Source organism: Amblyomma mixtum, chromosome 3 (genome assembly GCF_055824585.1).
Source record: "Amblyomma mixtum isolate Tamu chromosome 3, ASM5582458v1, whole genome shotgun sequence".
NCBI classification, from domain to species: domain Eukaryota; kingdom Metazoa; phylum Arthropoda; class Arachnida; order Ixodida; family Ixodidae; genus Amblyomma; species Amblyomma mixtum.
This window is the reverse complement of record NC_143014.1, coordinates 317340348-317355474: the sequence shown is the minus strand read 5'-3', so window position 1 is coordinate 317355474 and position 15127 is coordinate 317340348. Positions and strand designations below refer to the sequence as shown.

Below are 15127 nucleotides of genomic sequence, written 5' to 3'. Positions count from 1 at the left end.
TTGGCACATATCTCAATGCGCGTAGGCTGAGTGTGTCAATATATATTCAAGTTATATAATAAAGTCCCACTAAGTTATTGCATTTATTCTACGTAAGCATGCATACGCTTTGGTGAAACTGCCTATTGCCCTTTCAGTACTTGGGCAGCGTGTGTTTATACTCTAACAACCAGATCTGCATACGCGGAGACTCAATAAGAACGCGTTTAGTGCACTCGTCTGATTGGCTGAGATGGTGCCTAGATTCCATAGTGCTGCAAGGAACTTGAGACTGAGTCTAGTTTTAGTGCCCGGATAAACCTTTCAAGCATCATATACAGCGACTTTTGACTAATTGCCAAAATTTTATTATGCACTTCTCTGTTGTGGCAGTGAATGTTATATGCTCAAAAGCCAGATAGCTACAAAATTTCAAGCTACTTTTTGTGCAATAGAGAACTGACAGATGTAACTGCCAGCGTGGAAATTTATGAAGCTGCTTTGCATTTTAGCATTATGTAGTTTCAAGGTTACAGGCCACTTGCAGAGAGTTCCGACAGAACACCTAAAGAGCCAAGTCCGATTGCCGAAATGGGATCGTTACAAGAACTTTTGAAATGCATTAGACACAGGTGAAAACAATTAGTGGGTTACCTTTGAAAAATTCCAGAAGCTGAATGCGAACACCATATTGTGCAAGCCGTTTTGCAGGTGACTGCTGTTTTTTATTTTACAGTTATTTGACGTCGAGGAGCAGCAGCACCTTGTACAGCTAGTAAAATGAAATTTCAAATGCAGACAGTGCACGCGTTTCTAACTTGTTTTATTGACAACATGTCAATTTCTCTTGCTGTTCTGCAAGGCTTTCGCAAAATGCTAACTCTTCAATGTGAGCGAGGACATCCAATGGGTGTGCGAAACGAGACTGACAGCAGTGATGCAGTTTGCAAGAAAACCATAACTCGCTCACATGTGCTCACTGCATGGTCAGAAAAGCACCAGATCTCCAAGGGATTTCCAGAAGCACTGGACCTTATGACTTTTAATGGCCAGTGCAATGCACAGCAGTGCTTAAACACTGGCGAGCCAACGCAACGAGCAGTGCAGGCAAAACGCAGGAACAACTGCGGAGACACGGTGAAGCGGATGTGGTGTTCGCACACATGTAAATAAGAATAAAAAAATACAAGTCTCCCTTTGTCTCGCTCTCCTCAGTTCAGACTTCCGTGCTCGATCTGCGCCTTTTTCCGCATCAGGTAGTCGGCCAAGTACTCGATCGGGTTGGGTGGTCTGCAACGATGAGACGGTAATGACCCACAAAGCAGACTTGGTAAAACAGCGTACTCACCGTTCGTTGACAATCGCGAATAATGCTTCCACGAGAATTGGGACTAAAATCTGGTCTAAGTACTGCCTCAGCGGCAGGGAGTGAAGGTCGGTGTCCATCTTAGGTTTCTTTGGTAAGCTGGGGCCCGCCTGCAAGGTGAGAAAGAAAGTGCATTCCGAGAAATAAAGCAAAACGCGTGTACGCACACTGCAGTCGACACCGCTGCGTGCGCCAGCAGCAATCCATTGGCGTAAGACTACCGCTGTCTGCAATAGCGTGCAGGACAATTTCACCTGAGTGTTTTCCGATGCGCCGGCAGCCACCGTGTCGGCAGCAGCGTGGACCTCGTCTTCCACTCCTCTCTTGACCGCGGTTTTCTGATCTGGAAGAAAGAAATGGGACATCTGATTGCACTATTGCGCTGACGGCATCGCAAAACAATCTTTTTTTCTTCTCACGAGCATGCCCGAACCATTAGCACTAACAATTAGCCAGTCTTTAACTCAGCTATCTGTTAGTCGCTCAACATTTCATAGTGTAGCACAACGCGTACACGCCAGGTCGTTTGCGTACCCGCCTGCAAGCTCCCACAGGATACCAACCTAATCGAACGGAAATGGGTTGTATTAAAAGATGCGAGGCGAAAGAGCCATCTTACCTTCCGCCATGATGATCCTCTATGAAGCGGAAAAAGCGTCACGAAACCGGAAACCGTTTAGATTTGGCTTGGTTTGGATTTCTAAGGGGACCTCTTGATTGGTTTGCGGCTCCGTAGCCGTACACAGCCGTATCCCCCAAGTCGTTCCGTCCGCAGTCCGCAGCCTGTAGAGGCATGGAGAAAAAAAAAACTTATTCGTCCATTTGTAGCGGAGCGCGTAATCAGAGTAAGATGATCCTCGTTGCAATTGGCCATCCGAGAACAGACGTCACTGCGCTACGCTACGTCACTCTGTGGCGACTATGGGCAGCATTGCACTTCAACCAACAGGGAAAATTTCAGCTATTCGTGAAAATCCCTGCTCCCGCCGCGTTCCTTGGTGCGACTGGTGGGCATATCCAAAGGTGCATCTCATCCTCGCTTCTTTTTTCTTTTCCTTTTGCCTTGAGCATGGAGACGAACACGTGCGACGGCGCTGCTTAAGCGGCCTCCGGTAAAAATTCCGAACAAAAGTGGTGCAAGTTTTGCGGCAAGGCGTTCTCAAATACTAGTGATTTAAAAAAAAACACGTCAAGAATATTCAAGGGGAAGTAGTATTGAAAACGTGTAAAAGACGAGGAAGCGCTCACATTGAGGCACGGCCTTTCTCGTGCGGCTTATGTGCGAAGCATTTTCCCACCCTTCGTGACCTGCGGCGGCACCACGTGCAAGAACACAACTTCGAGGATGAAGCGGAGAATCCAGTCTTCGACTCTAATAAAGGTAAGAAACGAAGTCGATACTATTGGATGGACGCACGCAGTGATCAAGGCAACAAACGGCCAAAGCGGGAGGCAGCCGCGCGCTCGTTATAGCTTAGTAAAAGTAGCAGTTTATTGACCTTTCGAGTGGGCGGGTTTTAAGTGTGTTAACACAAAGCTCGCTTTTTTTTATTTACAGGCTTACGCTCACCCTGGGAAACTTGCACGTGGTTTTGTGCGCAAAAACTTCGCGATGACCTGAACGTTTTTTAAAGGGACCCTGAATATTGATTTCGGTGGGCATAGTCTAGTGCAACAGATCTGTAGAGGTAGCCTTTGCTGGTATTCGAGTGAAATGTGAAACGTAATGTAATATATCCTTTGAAAGTCATGACTTGTCTTAGTTATTTTGCACTTATTCTTAATGTAAGGTGTATAGTTTGGTTGGTTGGTTTATGGGGTTTAACGTCCCAAAGCGACTAAGGCTATGAGAGACGCCGTAGTGGAGGGCTCCGGAAATTTCGACCACCTGGGGTTCTTTAAAGTGCACTGACATCGCACAGTACACGGGCCTCTAGAATGTCTCCTTTGCACAAAGCTTACGTAGTCAAATCATTCTGAAGTGTTGCATGACTCAGCACTTTACTAGTAATGTGAGGTGTGCAGAGTTTGTACAAAGTTGCAGTCATGCCTCGCACTCATAGCATGACTGTGCACTTTAATGTTTTCGCATTCACGTTGAACAGTAGTCTTAAGTGTGTCTGCAGAATTTTTTTTTGGTATCCTAGCTTCTCCATGAGCAAAGCGACAAGAAGCGCACACTCCTTCATATTTTAGATTGGCCACTGCAGGAAAGAAACGGGTCGTGCGACGCGTCCATGCAGCAGACTCGGTGCTACAGGCCTTGCTTATGCTTTGTTGCATGCACCTGCGAGGTCTTAACAGAACTGCACTTCATATTTCCGTCGAAACTGCAACGTGACGCAGGCAAGCGCAGACAGGACACACGACCTTTCCGCGGCATGCGCTGGCTTGGCAGCGCTGAAGCCATCGTAATTGCAACACGCAGAAGCGTGTAGGATAAGCCCAGCGTTGTTCTGCCTTTGGAAATCAACAGCGCTGCCCTGAATTTGTGTACCAAGTACAGGGCCATATAAAAGGTTGCTGTGCAGGAATGAGTTTTGGCAGGGGGTAGTAAAAGTGTAATACTTCCATGTAACGGTCTGTAAAATCACTTAACCTGCCACTAATATTTCCTCCAAAAATTGTTCCCCATGCCCTAGTAGCAGGAAAAAACAGTAGGCAAGTGACTGATAAATTTTAACAATAAAAAGCTGGGAAACGCAGTTCTGCATTGCAGGTAGAAGTCTAAATAATTTGCAGCTATATCCGTGATTGTCATGCGCACTTGGTAGTGGCAGAGCGCAAGTAGTAGTGCGAGAGTATTACATGTGTTCCCACTCCGTAGCACAAGCACTTTTAATTAGTGTATGTAATAAGTGAAAACTTTAATTTCGCCTTTCTTTTCGAAAAATGCAAGCAGTGTGATACAAAACAAATTGACCGAGAAGTTTTCCCGAAATTCTATAAACGTACAAAAGCAGAACTGGGTGAATTTTGCCTCGTCTTGTAACTTTACTGTTGGCTTTCTAAGGATGCCTTATGCCGTTATACATGTGCTATCATTGTGTACAATTTTTTCTCAAATTGAAGCACACCTTTGTTCACGCCTCAATTTTTTCGTTTATTTCTTTTTTAGTCATGGTGTGTCATGAGTGGGCATGGACTTAACATCATATGTTGGCATCGTGTCATAACTATGTTGCAATGCTACTGTGAGGCTGTGGTTGCTATGTCGCCGTTGCTATGCTCGTGGCACAAACCCACATACATCGGAAAATCTTGCTCGGCGTTTACCGTTCGGAATAGTGCTTTCACACTAATAATTAACAAATACTATGTGGGGTGCTTAGTTATGTTTACAATCTTTCCGTTTCAGAATTTTGCACTTGGAGAGACGGAGAGGAAAGCAAAGCTTGCTGCCAGTTTATAGCTTCAAGAGGAAGGAAAGAATGTGCATCGAGGGTTTTTAAACGCTACCTGCACTGCGACCGTCCCGGCTCGCATGAAGAGCTTCCTATAGAACAGCGTCAAAGGCAGGAAAAGAGCCAAAGAAGCTGCCAATTCGGAGAACACTGCTGTGCTACTCTAGAGGTCACGACGAAAGATGGCAAGGTATATATGTAGCGTTTCTAAAGAAACACTACGGACACTTCAATGACGCCTGCCGCCAAAGGCTGTCACAGGATGAGGCCAGAGTTCTTACAGGTTAGCCACTCCTCTTGTACAAAGTATTTGTGCACGCAGTGTTGACCGTACCGGTATGTTAAAATGTGTAGAAGCTACACTCCGCCAAGCCTTCGTAAATAGGAGACGAAAGTACAATAGAAATGTAATTTAGGGGGAAGATATTGTTCATTGAACTTGAGTGATCACTTCAATAATATTCATTCTTCTGCAATGCATCTATGGCACAAAAGAGGTGGGAGGACACGAAAATTTCTACTGTGAAAGGGGAAAAGGTATGTCCCAAAAAACGAGGGGGCGGAAGAAGTTGTAGTAGGGACACAGCTTAAGAACCAAGTGGCCAATGCCCCTCAAATGAAGCCTCAGAGCCAATGGCGTAGACCAATTCTCATGATGTCATGGCTAATCCTAAGGGGCAGCGTTGCAGGAGGGTGGCAGAAGAAAGGGCATTAGTTGCGGCTTAATTGGGTTAGCTCATGGAAATCAGCTGAAACCACTGACAGGAGGGTCTTCTTTGAGAGCCATTTGCCACTTTATTCTCGATTTGTATCTGACTATACTGCAATTCACTTGAGGCTACTTGGTCGCATGAAAGAGTGAGAAACAATTGATCCATGGCACATTGCTGGGACAGCACAGTCTGTACGAACTTCATGCCGTTCAGTTTAGACGTGCTTTATGGAAGGGATCTGTTGTATCGTCTGAGTTTCGGTTTCGCTTTCACTTTGTCCGTACCGTGTTTCAGTTTCGCTTTCACTTTGTCCGTACCGTGTGGCCAGTGTCTTGTATATAAAATGCTTTTGTATATGTTATTAAAGGACAGTTCGTCTGAGACCACAGCAGCCTCCAGTCTCTCTGCGGCGCTCTCCCGGGCCTGCCACACAAAGAAGCCCGAACACTACAATGGCGACGAGGTTTCATATTCGTTCCTGAGCCTTCCTTCGCTGCTTCAGCACCATGAGCGCCGCCATCCCTCCGCCGCCGCCGTTCCTTCCCGTGCCGGGCCGTCCCGCTGTTCCATGGCCCCAATGGCACCGCATGTTCGAAACGTTCCTCGTGGCGTCAAGATCGTCGACCTTCTCACCCGAGCGTCGCAAGGCCCTTCTTCTGCACAGCATCGGTACAGAAGGTCAGCGTATTTTTTACACCCTGCCTATCCCTGTTTCCGAACCTTCACAAATCACCCAAGAGGTTTCTTCCGCGCATGCTGCCGCTGACGCAAGCACCGCCGAAGCCCCAGCCTCACCGTCCGTATATGACCAAGCCATTACAGCCGTATCGTTGCATTTCTCTGCTACCAGCAATGTAATTGTTGAGCGGCACCGTTTTCGTCGCAGAGTTCAACAGCCAGGCGAGTCTATCCAGGAGTTTGTTGCCGCATTACGAGAGCTCGCAGCGCTTTGTTCTTTTGTTGATGTGGAGGATTCACTGCGTGATCAATTCTTGGAAGGCGTCGCCTCTCAACACATCTGCGAACGCCTTCTTCTCGAAATTTCCCCACTTTCTTTCTCTCGCGCCGTGCAGCTTGCGCTTCAGATTGAACAAGCCGCACAACAGCTACACGAGTTCTCTACTGCAAACGTTAGCAGAGTGACATTACGCGGAGCTGGGAACTCCCTAATGTCGACCCGTTCCAATATCCAGCCCGAACGACGCGGCTCGGTTTCCTCACGTGCCTCCCGTTCCGACGGCCAGGCCCCTCCGGATCGCCCCCCAAAAGGTTCTCAAGTTTCGCGTGGCTCCACGTCGTTTTGTTTTCGCTGTGGTTCTTTGCAGCATCTGGCTTCGTAGCCGCGCTGCCCCGCAAAAGACCAGCGTTGTTTACATTTCGGCCGCCTGGGGCACTTTCGCTCTGTCTGTAATCGGCGGAAACGCAGCCCCGTAGCTGTTCAGAAGGTCGCATGCAGTAATTCTTCCCATGAGGCTGAAGTCTTGCACATTCTTTCCGTGGGTAGCCCCCGTCGGGCCGGTGTTCTTGTTGATGTTTCTGTTGCTCAGACACCTTTGAAGCTGCTCGTTGACTCTGGCTCCTCTGTGTCTATCTTAGCCGACAGTATTTTTAAACAACATTTCGAACTAACATCAACGCTTTACTCTCCTAAGGTGAAGTTGCTCGATTATTCGCAACAGCCCATTCCAGTGCGTGGTTGCTTTTACTCAGAAGTCAAATACAAGGACCGCTCCGCCTCTATTCTTTTCTATGTTGTATTACAAGGCACGTCTCTCCTTGGTGTTGACGCCATAAAAGCTTTGGACCTGCACATTGACGGTTCCTCTCTGAGTTGTCTTCAGACTTCAACAACTTCTGCCATCGGAGGAAATGAGCAGAATAAACACCTTCCGGAATGTCTGTCTGCCGAATTCGGGACAATTTTTGACAAAGGCCTTGGAATGGCCAAAGGGTTCATTCATCGCGTCAAAGTTAGATCCAACATTCCACCTGTAACATCGAAGCTCCGTCGACTTCCGTTCACACTTAGACCTCAGGTAACAAAGGAACTGCACCGTCTGGAACAACTTGACGTTATCGAGCGTATCAACGCTTCTGAGTGGGTATCTCCCATTGTCGTGGTACGAAAAAAAGACAGTAGCATCCGATTATGTGTGGATCTGAGAGAACCCAACAAAGCCGTCGTCACGGACAGCTTTCCCCTTCCCCACACAGAAGAGCTCCTGCATAGTCTCGTAGGAGCAACCCACTTCTCGAAGTTGGACTTGGCATCAGCCTACCATCAGGTACCGCTTCACCCTGACAGCCGTGACTTAACCGCCTTCATAACCCATGAAGGGCTTTTCCGCTTCAAGCGAGTCTGTTTTGGATTGGCGTCGGCCCCTGCCGTTTTCCAGCAAATGATGTCGCGAATTCTTCAGGGGTGTTAAGGTGTTCTTTTCTATATCGATGACATCATCGTGTTCGGCAGGAATGAGCGGGAGCACCTGACCAACCTGACGGCTGTTCTTCAGCGCATCAAGAATGCAGGACTCAAACTAAATGACAAATGCACTTTTTGCGTACAAGAGCTGTCCTTCTTGGGTCACAAGGTCACCGCCCAGGGTATCTCGCCAATGCCGGAAAAAGTGAATTCAATAATTAATACTCCTGCCCCCACTGATGAAACTGCACTCCGCTCTTTCCTTGGCTTAGTCGAATACTACGCGAAGTTTCTCCCGAGTATCGCGGACATCGTTGAACCAATGCGAGTCCTCCTTCGCAAGAACCAACCTTTCAGTTGGACTGCCGCTGCAGACGCTAGTTTCCGAAGTATCAAGTCCTTGCTTCAATCCGGCCGGGTACTTCAAATGTTTGATGAGACTCTTCCTGTGATTGTTTCCACGGAAGCATCTGACTGCGGACTTGGCGCTGTTCTCCAGCAACTGGACGGGCACAAGCTACGTACAATTGCATTTGCGTCTCGTACGCTGTCTCCGGCGGGAAGGAAGTATGCGGTTGGAGAGCGCGAGGCACTTGCATGCATTTGGGCCTGCGAGCACTGGCATACGTACTTGTGGGGTCGTCCTTTCACACTCCGCACGGACCATCAAGCCTTAGTTTCCCTCCTGTCCTCTCAGGGAACGGGCAGGCGGCCTCTTCGCATTGCACGGTGTCCGAACGCCTTCTCCGCTACAATTACACAGTAGAGTACCGTAAGGGATCACAGAACGCCGTTGCGGATGCCCTTTCTCGTCTTCCTGCCTCTGTTTCACATGAAGATGTTTCCGTTGAGGAGGAGATTATATTAAATCTCATTACACCCCTTTGCCTCACAAAAGAGCAGTTCAAGGAGGCTCTTAGCGAGGACCCTATTTTGAAAGACGTCAAGGCCTATGTTGAGTCAACTTGGCCTTTCCGTAAGTTCATTTCAAGCGAACTGCAGCCCTACTTCACTGTGCGCGAAGAACTTTCCGTGGTCAGCGACTTGATAATGCGTGGAGAACGAGTGGTTGTTCCCCTCTCGCTGACACCGCAGCTAATAGCTACGGCTCATGAAGCGCACCCAGGAATAGTTCGTACCAAGGCGCGACTACGGGAACGCTTCTGGTGGCCAGGCATGGACAAGCAAGTCGAGCTTGCCGTCCATAACTGCAGCGTCTGTCAGGCAGCCGACAAAAGCGCCAAGACTGCGGTTTCTCCTCTTCAGCCGGTACCGCTGCCTGAGCGTCCATGGCAAAAACTGGCCATCGACATCGTCGGCCCCATGGAAAGAGCCCCGCAAGACTGTAGGTTCGCTATTACATTAATGGACTGCTTCTCAAAACGGCCGGAAGTACACTTCTGTAGCGAAGTTTCAACAAGTACGGTGACTAATTTCTTAGTGTCCAGTTTCGCCCGCGAAGGTTACCCCGACGAAATTGTTAGCGACAATGGACCTCAGTTTTCGTCGCAAGAATTCGCACAGTTCTTGAACGAGCGCGCCATTCGTCTCACGCACTCGTCTCTCTATTATCCACAGTCAAATGGGCTAGTCGAGCGGTTTAACCGCGTCTTCAAGAATTTCGTTCAGCTAGCATTGCTCGAACATCGTCCCATTCGTCAAGCAGCCATTGACTACCTCGGCATCTACCGGTGCACGCCTCATGCTACTACAGGGATAGCTCCCGCTCTGCTACTGCACGGAAGATTGCCTAGAACACGGCTTGACATTGTTGGACATCCATCACCGTCCTTCTTTACTGATCCGGCAACAGAACTTCGTCGGATGCGCCAACGCGTGGTGGAGATGCAACAAAACAGCAAGAAATACGCGGATGCTCGCCGGGCGGCAAGACAGACAACGGTGACAGTAGATGACTTCGTCCGTGTAAAGAAGCCTACAGTGGCATTCAAGGGTGATCCCTCCTACAGTCAGCCGCGTAAAGTGATCGCGAGGAAAGGACCATCGTCGTTTCTCCTCGATGACGGGAAGATCTGGAACGCATCAAGACTCACCAAGGTGCCCTCGTCATCGTCCACTTACGACAGTGTTAAACTGCCACCCACCTCGGCTGATCCACCATTGTCTGCTAGACAGGAACAAGCATGCCACGGCGCAGCACTGCCAAGCATGCCCAATCCTCCAACGGTCGAAGTTCAGCACCGACGCATTCAGCCTACAAGAGCTAGACAGCCACCGGATCGCTACGGTTATCCTTCATAGAAGTCGTTATGTGACTGAAAACACCAAGGCAACTAGGTGCTTCAGTGTTCCAGTGTGTGTGATGTGTGTGCGCTACTTCTCTGTTCACTTCATGTGACTTTCGACTGCTCTTCATTTCACCTTTGTAACTGTCATACTGTGGTTGTGAACTATGCTGCTATTTCTTGTTTCCTTAAGTGTGCATTATATCAACTCCATGTTCAATCATCGTTAATAATCAGCTAATCATTACATGTTTTTCTAAGGGAGGGAATATGTTGTATCGTCTGAGTTTCGGTTTCGCTTTCACTTTGTCCGTACCGTGTTTCAGTTTCGCTTTCACTTTGTCCGTACCGTGGCGCCAGTGTCTTGTGTATAAAATGCTTTTGTATATGTTATTAAAGGACAGTTCGTCTGAGACCACAGCAGCCTCCAGTCTCTCTGCGGCGCTCTCCCGGGCCCGCCACACAAAGAAGCCCGAACACTACAGGATCTAGTCTTTCAAACTGAGCATAATTAGGAATGCCACCAGTGCTGAACTACTCCAATGTCTGTTCTTTTGTTTTTCTGCTAGTTTCATTGACTATCCTAGGCCTGTCACTCAATCGGTTGACATTGAACTTTATCCGTAAGAAGCCGGCTTGAGCTCCATGAAACGTGTACGGAATGACAATTGCACTCGATGCTAGCCTCTTTTTTTTGGCTGCCTGTCAAAAGCGTAGGCATTTTGTTGCTGATAAAAGCAACGCCACCGGTCTAACGGTTGTATAAGGGGCATGTTTTTTCGCATAAGGCAGGTTCGTCTGCAGAGAAGGTTCAATAATTCGAATTATTTAACTGCTTTGGCACTTCATCAGTAACCCTCGCAGGAATGGCTCAGTGGTTTGAGTGTTCAGCTACTGAGCTGGAGTACCCGGGTTAGAACCCGGCTGCGTTAGGTGAGTATCGATAAGGGAAAATGCAAGAAGTGTCCATGTGCTGTGCAATGTCAGTGCCCAAAGATCCCTAGGCGGTCGAAATTATTGCCGAGCCATCCACTACAGCACCTCTTACTCTCTTGCTTCTTTCACTCCTCCCTTCCCTCATGGCACAGTTTGAGGCGTCCATGGAGAAAGCAAGGCAGTTACTGCGCAATTTCCTTTCCTAAAAAACCACTCATATAAAATACAAGCCTGCACAAGAGTTTAAATCACAAATACCGAACAAGCAGCCTTTGTATTTGAGTTTATGTATGACTGGCATGCCCTCCAGTTATCTCTGACTTAGCAGCAGCCATTAGGGTGTTGAAACCAAAACCGCTGCAGAAAAATATTCACTTAGAAGTTATTAATCTGGCATGAGTGAATTCTACATTGTGACTCGTGCACAGTATTGTCTTGTGCACAAGTCCCAAGAAACAAAGGTCGCGTTCAAAAATTTTGTGTCCCTAATCCTTTGAAGGTTGCTGTCAGGCGAATCGGTGCATTTTTTGAATATGCAGAATGGAACGGGAGAGGATGAGAAGCACATGTCATTATTCTTTTCTTGTCCACATTTTCAGTGCTTTTATAGTCTGCATTTATAACACGCTGTATATAACTTTTCTGTTTTGCATTGCAGTGTGCGTGTTTAAACACTCAAGCTCCTAAAAATAAAGTCCATCTGGCTGTCAGAGAACCATTTTGTCGTGTGCTTTGCAGTGCCAGAAAAGTGAAATGAAAGTTGATGAAATTTGTGTCACCTGTGAAAAGAAACAAAGCTGAAGGTGAAAGAATCCGACCAGAAGTATTTGTCACTTTATTACATGGCTGAAGGCAGATGTACCAGAGATGTTAACATTTTTTTTCTCTACAATTTTCAGGTCGGTTAGCAGAAGTGCCTGCAAAAATCATTGTGCACAACATCCGAGCAGGCACAATTGGATCAAGCCCACGGATGCAACTTGTGACCACTAAGCACCTCCGTAACATTGCAGATAAGTTTAGGATTGGCAAAACAGAGCAGATAGATCCAGACGATTTTAAGTGCTTAATTTTGGGTCGAAGAAATGAGGGCAGAAAATGAGTCGCCACTGTTGCATTACAGGAAGACGGGTGACCCCAACAGTCATGATGGTGAGTTTGAGCTAGCATTATTGATGTTCCCACAACAACAGTTCCTTCAGAAATCGGGGGCAACGAAACTGTGCATTGACTCCACCCATGGCACAAATAAGTACAAGTTCCAACTGGCAACCCTGCTCACAATTTCTCAAGATGGATCTGGTATCCCCTGTGCCTACTTGATTTCAAAAAGGGTGAACATGGGCACCATGGTGAGGTTTTTCTAGGCAATCAAATAAAAAACAGAATACAGAGTCAGGCATTTATGTTTGATGATGACCCTGTTTGTGGCAATGCATGGGAGCAGGTGATGGGTCGGTTGAAGAGTCGACTGCTTTGCAGCTGGCATGTGCTACACAGCTGGAGGACACGCCTGAATACAGTCACAAACAAGGACTGCAAGAGTGAAATAAGGGACAAGCTGCACACTATGATGAAGTGCACAGATGAGACGGAGTTTCAACAGTTGCTCCCTGCATTTCTTGGTATCCACTCCAAAGAGAGGCAGCTTAATCGCCTTTCTCCAAAGGAGCTGGAAGAGCTGGATCGCTTCATCAGATATTTTGAGAAAACATACGCAAAGAGGGCATGGCAGTGGGCTTAGTGCTATCGGCAGTTCATTGGTTAAACAACAAATAATCACTTGGAGTCAATGCACAAGACACTGAATTGCTCTTACTTTTGTGGCAAGGTAATTGGGCGATTGGATAGATTGATCAAAGTACTTTTTAATTTCACATCCGAAAAGCTTTACAACATGGCTATTGCACTTGTGAAAGGAGGAGCAGACCGCCGCAAATCTGCCCCATTTAGGAAGCATAAAGTGGGGATTGAGCTTTCTAAGTCCAGCACTGAGAGAGTGGGAGATGGCCAGTGGTATGTGAAGTCACAAAGTTTGGTGAACTTCAAGCACACAGTGCAAATGACTAGCACATCGTGCAGTGGCTGCGAGCTTAATTGTAAGCAGTGCCAGGCTTGCCACAACATGTACACATGCACATGTGTTGACCATGCAATGCATGGACACATGTACAAGCACATGCATGCAGTTGCTATACTAGACCTACAGTCATGCCAGATGCAGAGCAGCCAGGCCTGCTTCTCCAATTGTCCTTCCAAAGATGCAAGCCAAGACTACGCTATGATTTATCATGCAGGCTCCTTAATGGCCAGTGCTCAATATATTATGCACACCATTCAGCAAGACTTCACACCAAAAATATCAGCAGGAAGAACTGAAATTCTGAAAGTGAAAGCTGGGTCTACTTTCAAAATGCTGATTAACGAGCTTCCAGAAAAAACTGCTGAGGCGCAAAAGTTAGCATACGAAGACCTGAAAACGTTTGCTGCAAAGCATAGCCTTGCAACCAGAATACACAGCTCACTGAAAAAATAAACCGTGGCTGGTGCCTGCAAATAAGTACGTTGAAAGGCAGCCACGGTATGGAGCACCGAAACTTGGCAAAATCAAGCCTGGATTGGGTCGTCCTCCCACTTTGCAGCAGCAGGAAACACTAAAAGAGCAGCTTCTCTCTCATGAACTGGGCAAAGAAGTCCTGGTTATTCATACTGGAAATGACCACGATTACTGGAAACTAAAATAATGCTACCTTGCACATCGAACTTTGACCAAACCTGAGAAATCTGCAGTTTATCCCTGTGCAGCAATATGTTTATGGAGTGCAGTGACTGAAAACTGTAAATAGAAAGCATAAATAAGGGAGGCTGTAGATAGTGCATCTGTTAAAACATAAGGGGACACTCTAACTTAATGTGTGCTGCTGCTCGTGTAACATACTGGTGCAACGATTACGGAAGGGAACATGCAAGCATGCCCAAAGAAAGCCAGTGCTTTCCTCAACTTGTCTTAAAAAAACATAGGTATATCACACTTTTGAGTTGTCTCCCATGAAAAAAAAAACGGAAAAGCAGTACACACTGAATTGATAAATTAGAATAACTGTTCTTGGCCACATGTGCCTTTTTATACTGCTTGCACCTGTACATAGATGTGTGGTATGGTGTGCAGCCATTTGGTGGTAGCTTGGATGGTGTGTACGATAGAGTGCGAGAGGTACCTTCAACCATGCCACGTGTGCTGCGGGTAAGTATGTGCGCAAGGAGTGTACATAGATGCGTGGTGTACAGCGCAGCCATGAGGCAGTGGCTTGGATGGTGTGTGCGTTAGAGCGCGAGAGACACCTCCAACTCTGTTACGTGTTCTGCGGGAAAGTATCTATGCATGGAATGTACATAGATGTATGGTATGCTGTGCAACCATGTGGCAGTGGCTTGGATGGTGTGTGCGTTAGAGCGCGGGAGGCACCTCAAACCCTGTCACGTGGGCTGCTGGTAAGTATCTGTGCATGGAATGTACATAGATGTGTGGTATGCTGTGCAACTATGTGGCAGTGGCTTGGATGGTGTGTGCGTTAGAGCGCGAGAGGCACCTCCAACCCTGTCACGTATGCTGCTGGTAAGTATGTGTGCATGTTGCATAAATAGATGTGTGACACGGCGTCCAGACATGGATCGATGGCTTCGCGTGAGAGAGAGGCACCTCCAGCCTTGTCATGTGCGCTGCTGTTATGTGTGACCCAGTGTACAGGCATGTGCAGTAGCATGGATGGTGTGTGAGAGGCAGGCAGACATCTCGATTGGTGTAACATGTGCTGTTGTGAAGTATGTGGGCATGTAGCGTAAATAAATGTGTAACATGGTGTGCAGCCATGTGGTGGTGGTTTGGATGGTGGGCGTGTTCAAGAGCATGAGAAGCACCTCCAACAATGTCACAGGTTCAGCTGGCATAAAGTATATAGCAAGTTCTCAATGCAAGCTCAGATAAATTTTGTATTACGCTGAAACAAGAAAACAGTCTTATGGATGTGTATATATGCAATCTTGGGAAGCATGTACGAATT

At 47.3% G+C, this 15127-nt stretch overlaps 1 protein-coding gene and 1 pseudogene across 1 annotated transcript; one reads left to right on the top strand and one right to left on the bottom strand.

Annotated features, from left to right (window-relative positions):
• Positions 1-1190: 1190 nt before the first annotated feature.
• LOC149355722 (protein dpy-30 homolog) lies at positions 1191-1974 on the bottom strand. The gene is made up of 4 exons (XM_089576171.1): positions 1965-1974; positions 1567-1688; positions 1328-1455; positions 1191-1269 (listed from the first exon to the last, which is right to left on the bottom strand). Exons 1-4 carry the CDS (start codon positions 1972-1974, stop codon positions 1191-1193), a joined length of 339 nt encoding a protein of 112 aa, XP_089432297.1.
• A 440-nt stretch (positions 1975-2414) lies between these two features.
• On the top strand, positions 2415-13810 carry LOC149355721 (uncharacterized; annotated as a pseudogene).
• Positions 13811-15127: the final 1317 nt, after the last annotated feature.

Coding starts and splice junctions, on each gene's coding strand:
- LOC149355722 (XM_089576171.1), bottom strand. Junction 1,456..1,566: donor GCACGCTATTGCAGACAGCG/GTAGTCTTACGC, acceptor CTCACCTTGCAG/GCGGGCCCCAGCTTACCAAA. Junction 1,270..1,327: donor TTCGCGATTGTCAACGAACG/GTGAGTACGCTG, acceptor TCATCGTTGCAG/ACCACCCAACCCGATCGAGT.